The sequence below is a fragment of the Papilio machaon genome, chromosome 14 (assembly GCF_912999745.1).
Source record: "Papilio machaon chromosome 14, ilPapMach1.1, whole genome shotgun sequence".
In the NCBI taxonomy this organism is placed as follows: domain Eukaryota; kingdom Metazoa; phylum Arthropoda; class Insecta; order Lepidoptera; family Papilionidae; genus Papilio; species Papilio machaon.
In genome coordinates, this window is record NC_059999.1 from 261,831 (window position 1) to 276,415 (window position 14,585).

General features: G+C 36.3%; 2 protein-coding genes across 2 annotated transcripts; both read left to right on the forward strand.

The window, feature by feature from the left end:
* The first annotated feature begins 94 nt into the window (after positions 1-94).
* On the forward strand, positions 95-7,234 carry LOC106710107 (aldehyde oxidase 1-like). Its single transcript, XM_014502084.2, has 17 exons — positions 95-205; positions 1,258-1,415; positions 1,725-1,885; positions 1,945-2,324; positions 2,593-2,813; positions 3,013-3,115; positions 3,188-3,312; positions 3,389-3,673; positions 3,743-3,904; positions 4,085-4,213; positions 4,321-4,805; positions 4,986-5,169; positions 5,320-5,515; positions 5,667-6,433; positions 6,592-6,784; positions 6,891-7,004; positions 7,164-7,234. The coding sequence occupies exons 1-17, from the start codon at positions 163-165 to the stop codon at positions 7,232-7,234; spliced, it is 3,777 nt and encodes a 1,258-aa protein (XP_014357570.2). The 5' UTR covers positions 95-162.
* A 1,568-nt stretch (positions 7,235-8,802) lies between these two features.
* Positions 8,803-14,527, forward strand: LOC106710109 (xanthine dehydrogenase-like). The gene is made up of 17 exons (XM_014502086.2): positions 8,803-8,865; positions 9,134-9,291; positions 9,362-9,522; positions 9,591-9,970; positions 10,055-10,275; positions 10,348-10,450; positions 10,534-10,661; positions 10,766-11,053; positions 11,139-11,300; positions 11,369-11,497; positions 11,581-12,065; positions 12,267-12,450; positions 12,553-12,748; positions 12,885-13,651; positions 13,724-13,916; positions 14,206-14,319; positions 14,395-14,527. The coding sequence occupies exons 1-17, from the start codon at positions 8,823-8,825 to the stop codon at positions 14,463-14,465; spliced, it is 3,783 nt and encodes a 1,260-aa protein (XP_014357572.2). The 5' UTR covers positions 8,803-8,822; the 3' UTR covers positions 14,466-14,527.
* Positions 14,528-14,585: the final 58 nt, after the last annotated feature.

Below are 14,585 nucleotides of genomic sequence, written 5' to 3' on the forward strand. Positions count from 1 at the left end.
AACAATTTGCATAATTCCATAAACGCGAAACCCACGAGAATAATAAGATTACCCAAAGATTAATTTTTATATAAACAGAATGCATGTTGTTTGTGTGGTGGTGGCGACATGGTGATCTGACCGTGTTGACCAGTTGGCGGGCGGCGCGCGTGGCAGTTGGTCATGGATCGCATCAGGTTCAAAGTCAATGGAGTCGAGTGCTCGGGTGCGTTTTTATGAGATTTTTTGTTATACTTTTTTTAATTCAGTGAGAAAAATTTAAATTGATCTAATGATAAAACCTGTAGCCATCTAAAAAAAAAGATAAAATCAAAAAGTTACAAATTATGGTCGTAACTAAACATTTGAGATTTAATATCTTCTATTATCTTAGTTATTAATATGACAAATACGAAAGTTTGTCTGCATGGATGCTTGTTTGGCTAAATGAATCTCGACGTTATTTGGAACAGACTTACATTACATTCTGGAGTAGCATTTAGGACTCTACTCAGTTTTTTTTTAACTATACACGAACTCGGTCGCGGTAAATAAAAACAATATTTGTCTCCTATGCATTTCTAAACCACTAGACAGACAAATGGACTTTCGGTAGGCTCCTCTGAGAACGCCGGACAAATTTGTGACCTAAAAATGTTTAAGAATACATTGAAAATTTATCCGCTTTGATTAAGCTTTTTCTTACAATAGAACATTTGTTATTATTTTTATTACTTAGTCCTTTGACTAAGGACTTGCAAAGGAAAGAGCAAAGAACTTCTCAAATCATCTAACTCTCTACGTCTTACAATCTAATTTATTCTTTACACCAAAAGTGAATGTACGTCCTAGTAAATTATTATCATAGCCATGCTCAGTTTTAAGAAGTGTGTTTTAAAATTCCAAGTCATGCACTTTCACCGCAGCCTAGGTCATGTGGGATCCCGTTCTGCAAGATTTTTGAAATGATAACGAGAATTAATTATTCTTAAATTTTTGAGATTTCGTGTTTGAGGACTTTTGCCACAAAGTGACTTGAGTTATAAAGCGCATTTTAAACCATTGTTGACAAGCACCCGTCTGAATCACGTCTACATTCAAAATACCATACATTAAATATTAAAATTTTATTGCGGCTCATGATTAATTCAGAATGCATGTCTTCGCAGTTGGGTGATAGATGGGCAATTGTGAGTGTAGGAAAACGCACACACAAACACCAAGTGGAAAAAATAGTGTACTAGAACAGGAGAGTGAGTGATAGAAGGTTTGTTGCAGTGGGTTGCGAGGTGAGCTCGGACACTACTCTGTTGGACTTCATCAGGGACATTTTGCGTCTGCCGGGCACTAAATACATGTGCCGCGAGGCCGGCTGCGGTGCCTGCATCGTGTCCGCTGTGAAGTGTCCCGGCGCAACAAACACATCTGTCAACGCGGTAGGTGTAACTTCTTTTGTTAGTCTATTGACTCACAGAAAAGTATTTTCTGTCCACATCAATAAATACTTCATAATTTAGGCGTCGCTGCCAATGGACATTCATTAGTTGCGTATATGAAAGTATCTCAGAGTTAATATATACAAAAAATACATAGTTATTAACCTTGACTTGATTATATATTTGTATTCAGTTATTAAAGTTAAATAATTTCGGTAGAGAATTATGTTTGCGGTATTAAAAGTAATACCAAATGAATTTAATGTAATAAAATTTAATGTTAGAATTGTATTAATTTCTCTAATACAGTGTATGGTTTCCGTAACATCCTGCCAAGACTGGGATGTGACGACCATTGAGCACCTGGGGAACAAACTGAAAGGTTACCACGTGATACAGAAGACGCTCGCAGAGAACAACGGATCGCAGTGTGGCTACTGTAGCCCCGGCTGGGTAATGGCCATGCACAGGTAAGACATAAGGAATGGGATGTAAATAACACTCCCCTATATTACACTCAATACAAAAGTCTATTGCAGAGCAAAAAGGACCGTACCATGTTAGAAATAGAGCAGTCTTTCGGGAGCAACGTCTGCAGATGCACAGGCTACCGGCCAATTCTTCACGCATTCAAGAAATTCGCAACAGATGCTCCGAATTGGAACAAGATATATGATATAGAGGATCTACAGATTTGTAAAAAGACAGGAGACGAATGTAAGACCGATTGCGATGACTACGAGTGGTGCGTTGTAAATAAAGATGAAGTAGAAAATCAAAAGGTTATTCACGTGAAGTTAGAGGACGGTCGCGAATGGTTTAGAGTTTTGGAATTAATTGATGCCTTCAATATATTGCGAGTGAAAGGCGACGACTCTTACATGCTGGTCGCCGGGAACACTGCTAAAGGTATACTAATGTCAATTAGATATAAACATTTTTTATTTTATGCAAATCAAAAAACAGCAGGACCATTTAACAAACTTGCATTGTTAAGTCTAATTATGTATTTACAATTTTCTACTCTGAATTCATAGATAATAGTACAGTTAATTAGGAAATCTGAACATTTCCATTTGAATACCAATATGATTAGTAGGAGGTTTGTATTTCTACCCTGATTCATAATTCCATCTTGCGAGTTTCTCGTAGATTTTCATATTGTATTTGTTGTCAGGTGCATATCCTATATTCCGGTATCCCAGAATACTAATAGATATCAGCATGGTGGGCGAGTTGAAGCAAGTGTTGTTGGATCAAAACTTGGTGATTGGAGCGGGCTCGACCATCAGCGAGACTATGGAGGTGTTCTTGCGATTGTCAAGACGCAATAATTTTGAATATCTACTGCAGCTTTACGATCATCTTACTCTCGTTGCCCACATACCAGTGAGAAATGTAAGTGATTTAAGCTCTACAGTGGTAAAAGAGAATGAATAAATTAATATTTCTTAGGTGGTTCGTGCATGATGAGAATTTATGTTAAAAGATGACTATTTTTTATACTAGATAAACATTGATGAACTTTTTACAACCCTTAAGTTATTAGAATATGATAGTAGTTTTTACTTATTTTATTTAAATATTAATGTTATAGCTCGGTACAATAGCTGGAAACCTGATGATTAAACATGAGCATCGTGAATTCACATCAGATATTTTTCTGCTATTTGAAACAGTCGGAGCTCAAATCACAATTTGTAAGTATTACAGATAAACACATGTTTAAAATTATTACAGTAATTTTTAATAGTAAAATAATTTTATTTCAGTGTATCCAATTGGACTTCGAAAGGTTGTGACAATGCAAGGTTTTCTCAAAGAAAACATGAGAGGAAAAATTATTCTTAATGTGCTTTTACCTCCTCTGAAAGACTACAAAGTGGTGACTTTTAAGGTTCACTTCCATTTGTTTATAAAGTTGTACAGTCAAATATTTAAGCTACTAAACTAAATTGAATATAATATTACAGGTAATGCCAAGAGCTCAAAACGCTCACGCAATAGTACACGCTGGATTTCTGTATAAAGGATACAATAACATAGTTCATGAAACAAGAATAGTGTATGGTGGTCTGTCGCCGACATTCGTGCGGGCAACTAACACTGAGCGGTATCTGGTCGGAAAAGCTCTGTTTACGAACGAGACGCTGCAGAGTGCGCTGCACATACTCAACTCTGAGTTAGTGGTGACTGACAATCCTCCGGAGGCCTCAGTCGCATACAGGAGGCAGTTGGCCCTATCATTGTTTTATAAGGTATTTATTTAAATGTTAACCTTTTTTTCGATATGTAAAATTATACTGAGGTATATTTTTAAATTTCAGGGTCTATTAACATTATGTCCCGAGCACATTCTGCACCAGCGGTATCGGTCAGGTGCGATCAAACTCAAGGAGAGCCGGCCTGTGTCTGACGGCCGACAAATATTCGATACAAACCCGACCCTGTGGCCTGTAAATCAACCGATACCAAAGCTGGAAGGGCAGGCGAGTAATAATAAATAATGTATTCATTTGCAACTTAAGTAATTCCTCTAAAAACAATAGTTACTTTAGATGTGATTTGATTTTCTATAGTAATCTCATGTGCAGTTTCAAGCCTATATATAATCTCAAGTCTTTCGCTTAAATTAAACCTAAGTAATAAGTATAGCAGCATATTTGTAGATCCAATGCTCGGGAGAGGCTATGTATGTGGAAGACATACCGCCCTTACCGCAGGAAGTGTTCGCTTCCTTTGTCCTCAGCACTGTGGCCCTCGGAGATATAGATGTCATTGATTCAACTAAAGCATTGGTAAGTGTCCAAGTAGTTTGCATTTGAAGTATTGCCACATTAAAAAATAATTAATGAGAGCAAATCTTGCACTAGCACTTTTAATTACTTGAATCTCTTGTTCGCAGAGGGAGCCCGGTGTTGTAGCACTTTACACAGCAAAAGACATACCAGGTGTTAACTCGTTTACACCTTCCGGTTCATTGCTGAGTCCGATTAACGAGGAACTTTTGTGTAACGGAAAAGTTAAATATTATAACCAACCCATAGCAATAGTTGTCGCTAAAACGCGTGCAATAGCTGACAGAGCCGCTCAATTGGTAGCGGTTAAATATAAAAATGTAAAAAGACCTCTTCTTGATATTAAAGTAGCTAAAAATGAAGCAGGGAGAAATACTATGTTTTTGAATATACCTCAAACAGACAGGGGAAGCAATGTAATTAAAGTAATAAATGGTTCGTTTACTATCTACGGACAATATCATTTCTGTATGGAGACGCTGGTTTGTGTGACCAAGCCCACTGAGGAAGGATTAGAAGTGCATTCGGCCACGCAGTGGATGGACGGAGTGCAAGTGGCTACGTCGCGAGCACTAAATCTACCAGAGAACAAGTAAGTTAAGCGATGAAAGGTTTTTGAGCAAAGGAAAAATTAAGAAGATTGTTAAGGGAAGCATGTTCAAAAGATTAAGAATATCTGTGATCGGCAAGAACTTGCGTATAGTTGTAGAAAAAGCAGTTTATGTTTACCAAGGTCATGGTCAAATTTTGACATTATTTAAATTGTTTATAGGATCGACGTGCACGTGCGTCGGATCGGCGGCGCGTACGGATACAAGATAACGCGCTCGTTGCAGGTGGCCGTAGCCTGCAACTTGGTCGCGCACCGCCTGAACCGCCCCTGCAGGTTTATACAGTCGCTCACCAACAACATGCGGGCTGTGGGCAAGAGACTGCCTTGTAGCACTAATTTTGAAGTACGATTTGTTAATTACAATAACAGGAAGATAATTATAACTACCTGCCTGAAGCAGAGCAGTTTTAATGTCACTTAAACAGTGCTAATTGTAGATTTTTCATACTAAATTTTCTACTTTAGCTTTATTAATATTCAAGAATGATTCTAGGTTGGTGTAGATTCTCAAGGAGTGGTGCAATATTTGAATTACGATCTATATGATGACCATGGGTATATCATAAACGAACCCTTCTTAGCACTCACAACAGACATTTACAACAATTGCTACAACAAAGCCAGATGGAATTACAGATCGTTTAACACCACTACTGACAATCCATCGAATACATGGTGCAGGTCTCCAGGTACTTAATAAATATATATTGAATGTTCAGAACAAAAAATTATACCTTGCGAGGTTGCTGGATATATTTTGGTCCTTATTAAACCCTTTATATTTTCATTTTGTTTCTTAGATATTTGGGTATAACGTAGATATGTGTTATATTTTTACAGGTACACTTGAATGTATAGCAATGACGGAATCAATACTGGAACGTATAAGTTACGAGCTTTCATTAGACCCTATACAAGTGCGCTTAGCCAATTTAGATCCTGAAGTAGAAAAAGATATGACCGAGTTGTCTGAAACTATTATGAAGAATTCTCAGTACACAGAACGTAGAAGTGCAGTTGACAAATTTAATAGAGAGAATCGATGGAAGAAACGCGGTCTGAGAGTTGCTTTTATGAAATGGGTTCCTGTAGGCAGTTTCTATTTGGACATTAACATGTCAGTTTACCATGATGACGGTACAGTAGTCATAACACACAGCGGTATCGAAATGGGTCAAGGCATAAACACCAAAGCTGTACAGATCTGTGCATATTTTCTCAAAATACCAGTAGAAATGGTTCAAATCAAAGCGAACAATACTATCATAGCACCTAATGCATTCATATCAGGTGGAAGCTTGACATCACAATACGTGGGAATCGGCGTACAGAAAGTTTGTGAAGCATTCTTACTGAAACTAGAACCTGTCAGAAATCGGATGACTAACCCTAGCTGGGTGGAACTGATTCAAAGCGCGTTTGCTGCTGACATTGATCTGCAAACGCACGCCCATGTTAATAATACAGATGTGCAAAAATATAACATATTTGGTGCAACAATAGCCGAAGTTGAAGTTGATATATTAACTGGTCAAACGGAAGTGTTAAGGGTAGATTTATTAGAAGACGCTGGAAGAAGTGTCAGCCCGGAAATAGATGTTGGTCAAGTAAGTAAATTTAATAAACATTTAAAAATACTTTATCTTCATATATGTACTTAACGCAACTTGATATTACATGAAAATGTAACTTGTGTTTACTTACATGTAGTTACAACTTTTTAAAAGTTTTGATTATATTTTAATTGTACGTATATTTTTTGCAGGTCGAAGGAGCTTTCGTCATGGGCCTTGGTTATTGGACTTCGGAAAATTTAGTATACAATCCAGATACTGGAGAGTTATTAACAAATCGCACGTGGGAGTACTGGGTACCGCAGGCTCGGGATATACCTCAAGATCTTAGAATATATTTTAGGAAAAGATCTTATAGCAACGACGCTATACTCGGATCCAAAGGTAAATTGAACTATATGCCACAACTGATTCAGTGAACATTTGAAAATATCACTTTTGTAGGTCTAAATATTCATTTTGAAGTAATGCTGTTAATTGTATTTTATAGCAACCGGAGAGCCGGCAACATGTATGGCGATAGTTGTGCCTTTTGCAATAAGAGAGGCCATATCCTCTGCAAGATTAGAATCTGGTATACCTACGAATCAATGGTTTGATTTAGGCAAGTATATTATTGTCAGCATCACTTTTCAATACCTAATTACAGCATATGCAGCATATGAGTACTGAGTACAATTTAATATTTTTCTGTAAAGCTATAACATGAGCTATTTATCTAGCTATAACATAAATTAATACATTATTAACTTCTTGATTGCAGATGGACCTTACACATATGAAAAAATATGTCTCTCAGCCGCTACAAATTTTGAATTATTTAAATTTTACTAATTTTAGTTTTATACGAGTATATGAAGAGTTTGTAAACGCCATTTTTTAAAATAAAAACTGCATTAAAATTGTAGTTTCATTTCAATTATAAATGAATAACCTAATTTAAAAAAACGTAAACCCCGACTGGCTGAAGCGCCATTTATTACTTACTTTGAAAAAAAACTGAAGGAACTTTTATGTAATAGAAGACATTATAATTTTAGGATATACTCCAAAACAACGAAAAATTGATTTAGCAATGTGAAAAAAAAATTAAGTCGAGTAAGATTCGAATTCTTTTTTCACTAATTTGAATTTTATTTCTTACATCTACTGTATTTGTTATGTGCCATTGTAATGATACTCTGTGGAAGAAGAAAAATAGGATGACTCCTCACTCATCAAATTAGGATCAGTTGCTTAAAGTTCAGACATAATCCGGAATCGTACGAACAACGCTCGGTAGTCGTTTCAGAGTCAGAGCGAGACAAACGTATGCAATTACATAGGCTCTAGTCCGTAACAATGGAATTTACATACATACAAACCCACAAACGTAAAACAAACTTACACACGCAATAAAATTACATTGCTACGTGTTCTGTTTTATCAATTAACATTTTCATTGAATTTAATTCGCAAAAAACAAGCTTTATAAAGGTAAATGCGATAAAAATTATACAATAACTACTTAAGATAAAAAACCGGGTTCGAAATAAATTATTTGATAGCAGTTATCGTGAAAATTGGTGGCTTGTTGCCGTATTATGCGTTAAACGGAATACATGAATCTAACCAATATTACAAATGCAAAAGCGTTAGCTGGTGCATGAATAAAACACTCGACCGGTACGATATGCAGAAGCATACAGAGAAGACAGGCGTGAAGTGCAAATATATCCGCGTCTCATCTGATGCTATGTGTGTTAGAGGTCAATGCGAACCACTTTTTCCCTTCCCGTCTTTCTAATAAAGATAAGTTTGGAATAGAATAGGATTAACATAGAGGAATTGAAAAATAAATATCTTTATTCTGTAAATACATCTTTTCCTTTTTCCTTTAAAGGTAGGCTAAAAACGCATTTGCAATTTTCTAACGCATTGTGTATTGCTTGCTCAACTTCTTGCTCATCTTCTACCTTTTACTACAAAAAAAAAAAACAATTTATAAAAAAAAATATTTGTATTACTATTCAATATAGTTACTTGTTAACTACACGAGCACCTTAACAATGTTTGGTTTATGTATATGTGCCATTACCATGCAAACATATATGAGTTTTTTTACCTAATTTCAAGTGTGTGTGTGTGTGTGTGTGTGTGTGTGTGTGAAATTATGAAATAGCACTTTAGTCTTATCAAGCAAACCTTTTGAACATGTTTCATTGTAACTAGGGTTTTTATCATTCGATTTGCATTATAATAGCGACGAGCGTTTACTGCTTCGATTAGTAATGAATATTAAATATTAAACAACAAAATAAAACATTAGAAATAAATAATTAGTTTTTTCTAATCGAAGTTTTAGTGAGTAGATATTTGTAATAGTGATCACTGAGTGATAGATCGAGACATTTTCAGAACGGTTTCCCCCAACAGTGACACAATGGATAGGATTTGGTTTGCAGTAAACGGTGTTAAATATTCAGGTAAGTTGATGTTTTAGTAATAAGCAAATAAGAGCTAATCTGATCGTGATTGAGTCCCAACACGCATCTTTGTCTCGGAATTCTTCGCTTGCACTGATAAATTATCTGAAACTATCTCTTTCCGGATCCGATCATTAGATCAAGAACGAGATTAGACGATAACAACGAAATAATGATTCGACATTAAAGCTCAGCTTTATTAACAAGTAAAAGATGCCATAAAGTTGACAGAAGTGAAATTATCTTATCATTAAAAATATTTGCGCAGTGGGAAGCGAGGTAGATTCCACGACCACCCTGCTGGACTACTTGCGGTCGTCGTTGCATCTCTTCGGCACCAAGTACATGTGCCGCGAGGCCGGCTGCGGCGCCTGCATCGTGTCCGCCGTGCAGCGACCCGGCGCGCCGCACACTTCACTGAACGCAGTACAGTTTTACTTATATTTTGCTTTTTGTTTTTTGTTTACCCATGATTTCTTCTACTGTATATTTTCAGTGTATGGTATCAATCACATCGTGCCAGAACTGGGAGATAACGACCATTGAGTGCTTGGGAGATCAAGCTAAGGGTTATCACAAGTTACAGAAGCAGCTTGCGAAAGACAACGGTAGTCAGTGCGGCTACTGCAGCCCCAGTTGGATCATGACTATGTATAGGTTGGTATTGTCTAATGAATGCGAAAACAATTAAAAAACTTATATGTGAAGTTTAAAACAAATTTCAGCCTTCTAAAAAGTAAACCAGATATAACAAGGCTTGAAATTGAAAAGTCGTTATCGAGTAACATCTGTAGGTGTACTGGCTACAGGCCCATTTTGGATGCGTTCAAAAAATTCGGCAGCGACGCCCCTGATAGAGTTACCATAGAAGACATAGAAGATCTACACATATGTAGCCGTACCGGTAGCACATGCAAAGGTTCTTGTAAAAATGATGATTGGTGTATTGTTTCAAAAGATGACATCGATGCAACCACTGTCAAACATATCGTATTACACGATAATAGAGATTGGTATTCAGTAGAAACAGTTCGTGAAATATTTGACATCTTAAAAACAAAAGGCAATAAGTCATATATGTTGGTTGCAGGAAATACGGCCAAAGGTAATGTTATGGTTACAGTTGAATAATATGACACTGTAATGGACATAATTTATCGGCATAACTATTGTAATAATTTTCTTGCAGGAGTTTATCCAATAACTGAGTATCCTCTAGTATTGATTGATATTAATAACGTGTCTGAATTGAAGAAATTCGTGATTGATCAAAATTTAGTGATTGGGGCAGGATTAACAATAACAGAAGTTATTGAAATATTTAAGACAGTGTCGAAAAAAGAAAATTTTAGCTATTTATCGACAGTTAATGAACATTTAGAAAAGGTAGCCCATATAGCTGTGCGCAATGTAAGTCACATTAACTATTCCAAAACATTGTTTGTGTGTAATCAGTCCATAGATAGTTCCTGTTAATTACAGATTGCAACAATTGCTGGAAACTTGGTTATAAAAAATCGGAATCCTGAATTTCAGTCAGATATATTTATGCTGTTGGAAACTGTAGGAGCCCAAGTTACTATAGGTGTAGTATATGGTTACTTTATATAATATATTGCATATCAAGTACCAATTATGTTCTTAAAATGATACTTGTTTTTTTTACAGCAAATTCCATACTAAGTAATACTACATTAAATATGCAGAATTTTCTTAATCAAAATTTAGAAGGGAAAGTCATAATTAATGTGATGTTGCCCCCGTTAAATAAAAGTAATAAAATTGTAACATATAAGGTAAATTGAAGTCACTTGTTTTTTTGTGTGTCTTTGGATCCATGACATGGATGCTATCCTTTACTTATATCCATGGATATAAGTTATTTGCATAACTGTTCCAGATAGCACCTCGGGCGCAGAACGCGCATGCTATAGTAAACGCTGGCTTCTTGTATGACATTGCATCGACAGGCATAGTATCTTCAGCGAGAATTACATACGGTGGATTGTCACCAAGATTTACGAGAGCAACTAATACAGAAAAGTTTCTCGTAGGCAAAACTATTTTTAATAACGCCACATTGCAGTTGGCCATACAGGCTTTAGTTAAGGAACTAGTTGTAACTGACAATCCTCCGGAACCATCGGTAGCATACCGAAAACATCTAGCTATTTCCTTGTTTTATAAGGTGAGCGTTGATACAAAATACATATTACAAGTAATTGCATATTAGAAAAAAAGTTCAAAGTTTAACAACAATTTGTATTCACCAGGGGTTACTCTCATTTTGTCCACCAAGTATACTATCGTCGCCGTATCAATCCGGTGGTACTGAGATACACGATAGTAGGCGATTATCGAGTGGCAGACAAAGTTTTGATACCGACCCTTCCTTGTGGCCGCTTAACCAGCCCGTCATGAAATTAGAAGCGGCGGTAAGATATACAGCTGTCTTAATTTTTTTTAGTACCAAATACGTTAATGTTACAATTTTAATAATTAGGTACAATGTTCTGGAGAAGCACATTATGCAGAAGACATGCGACCTATCCCTAAAGAAGTATTTGCCGCGTTTGTACTAAGTACAGTACCATTGGGGACTTTGGAATCCATTGATGCCAGCGAAGCTCTGGTAAGTTTAATAAAATTTTTGATTACTGTGAAGAAATTATTAACAATTTGAATTAAAATCATCGTATTTTTAAAACTTTTCAGAAACAACCAGGCGTTATCGCATTTTATTCAGCTGAAGACATACCTAATGTAAATTCTTTTACACCGGCGGGTGAGGTCTTTTATGAAAAAGACGAGGAGTTGTTGTGCGCCAAAGAGATTAAATATTACAACCAAGCTATAGGAATAATTGTAGCGGAAACACGCTATATAGCAGACGTTGCTGCTAAGTTAGTAAAGGCAAAGTACAGCAATGTTCAAAAGCCAGTACTGGACATTAAGATAGCGAAAGATGACTCTAGCCGGCGTACTCTGTATACAACGCATGCCGCCACAGATAGAGGGACTGATGTTTGTAAAAAGATAATAGGAGAGAACGCTATATACGGTCAATACCATTTCAGTATGGAAACCTTAGTATGTGTTTCAAAACCAACCGAGCAAGGAATAAAAGTGTATCCCGCATCTCAATGGATAGACGGAGTCCAAGTCACGACTTCTCGGGCCTTGAATTTGCAACAAAACTGGTTAGTACTTAGCATTTTAAATTTAAAATTGTATAATGCAGTAGAAATAAATAGTTATTGGTATATCTTTTAAGTAAAAGTAAATCCCGTTTTTATCTACGATATTGCGCTGTTTGCTTGTAAGAAAATTAATCTTCATTTTAAACCTAAACATTGTTAGTTATTATGTATATGTACCTTAATCTTATTATGTGATTTAAGTATCGATGTCTATGTTCGTCGTATCGGTGGAGCTTTTGGCATTAAGATATCACGGTCAAATCAAGTAGCGGTGGCTTGTAACATGGTTGTTCAAAAATTAAAGCGACCTTGTCGGTTCATTCAATCCCTGACCACTAACATGAGAACCGTCGGAAAGAGACTGCCTTGTACTATTACTTTTGAGGTAAAATTTCTTCAACATTTTTATCAAATCGTCGATATGAAAAAGTATAACAGATAAATATCTTGTTCTCTGTGATGGTCGGTGTCCAACAAAATTTTGCAGGTGGAAGTTGATGATAAAGGAACTATACAGTATCTAAAATACGATTTATACGAAGACAATGGATACATTGTTAACGAGCCTTTCATAATGATCGGAGATGGCGTGTACAACAGCTGTTATAGAGCCTCGCGTTGGGATTACGCCTCCTACAACTGCATCACTGACACCGCTTCCAACTCATGGTGCAGGTCTCCAGGTTGTTATTCCATTAAAATTAAGTCTGGTCAATATTGCTATAATATTGCCGAAGTACACATGTTTTTGAATATATCTTAAGTTTAGACTTAAATTAATTTAATTGTATTTCTTGTTTAAATTTGTATTTAAATCAGGTTCATTGGAAACCATCGTTATGGCTGAATATCTAATGGAACGAATAGCATACGAGATGTCAGCGGATCCTCTTCAAGTGCGTTTGGCCAATTTGGATACAGATAACTACAAAGATTTGTTAGAAATGATAGATACAGTAAAAGAAAGTTCGGACTATGCTCGTCGACGGATTGAAGTTGACACGTTCAATAAGGAAAATAGATGGAAGAAACGAGGCTTGAGGTTTTCATTGATGAGGTGGTCTCCAGCCGGAGGTCCAATATTTGTCACCACTCTATCTGTCTATCACGACGACGGTACTGTTGACATTGTACACAGTGGTATCGAAATGGGTCAAGGTATAAATACTAAGGCGGCTCAAGTTTGCGCCTACTTTTTAAAAATACCTTTAAACCTCATAAAAATTAAACCTAATAATACTATAATTGCGTGTAACGGGTTCATAACCGGAGGAAGTGTGGCTTCGATGTTCACGGCATTGGGTGTAGAAAGAGCCTGCAAACAGTTGCTTGAAAGATTGCAACCTATAAGGGAGCAACTTGGAAATCCGACTTGGAAGGAACTAATAGTCGCTGCTCATAGTCAAAACGTAAATCTGCAGGCACACGGCTTTGTTAGCCGGAAAGACGTTCAGGAATACAACATATATGGTGTAGCGGTGACTGAAGTGGAAGTTGATATATTAACCGGTCAGTCTGAAGTAACCAGGGTTGACTTACTAGAAGACGCAGGCATGAGTGTCAATCAAGACGTGGATGTTGGACAAGTAAGAATAATAGATATGTTAAATTTAAAACGACGTTTGATATCGCATAACACGGCGAATATGCTATTTTAGGTAGAAGGAGCATTTGTTATGGGTCTTGGATATTGGACGAGTGAGCAGCTAGTTTATGACCCTAAGACTGGAGAAAATTTGACGAATCGCACCTGGAACTACTTTGTGCCACAAGCGAGAGATATACCGCAGGACTTTCGGATTGCTTTCAGGAAAAATTCTCAAGGACCTTCCTCTTTTCTAGGTTCTAAAGGTACTCCGTATATTTCAATAATTTTTGAGGTGTTATATATTTTCTATATAACTTAACTAAGAACGTTACCGCTGTCCCAGTTTTATGTATGTGTAAATTGTTTACTTATACTTTTATCAGCGTAACATAAAATACGTAGTCTTTGATTACAACTGAGTAAACAACATACTTGTTATGGAAGGCCTTGAGACGTATTGTTAAAGAAAAAAATTTAAACAGCAAATTCCATTAAATATATTTTTCTATGCTAAGTATTTACATTTATTAGTCATTAATTTATATTTTCCAGCAATTGGAGAACCGCCTTTGTGTTTATCAGTGGGAGTTACATTCGCCATGAGAGAAGCTATAACTTCAGCTAGATCAGACGCTGGGATATCATCTACGAAATGGTTTCAAATTGGTAAGATTAGCTAGGATTTTCTGCATTAATTCGTGTCTGTTATAACATCACTTATCTATTTTTTTATACTTTCAGATGGACCTTGGACCGTGGAACGTATCTGCTTAGCTGCCGATACCAAATATGAAGATTTCAAATTTAATTAGTCTCATTGATACTGTTACTCTATAACTAGATAATATTAAAATTATTAATTTTCTTTTATTGAAACCCCTTTATCGATGACTTCTTTTTATTTACTTTAACGTAGTACGTCGCACCCGTTC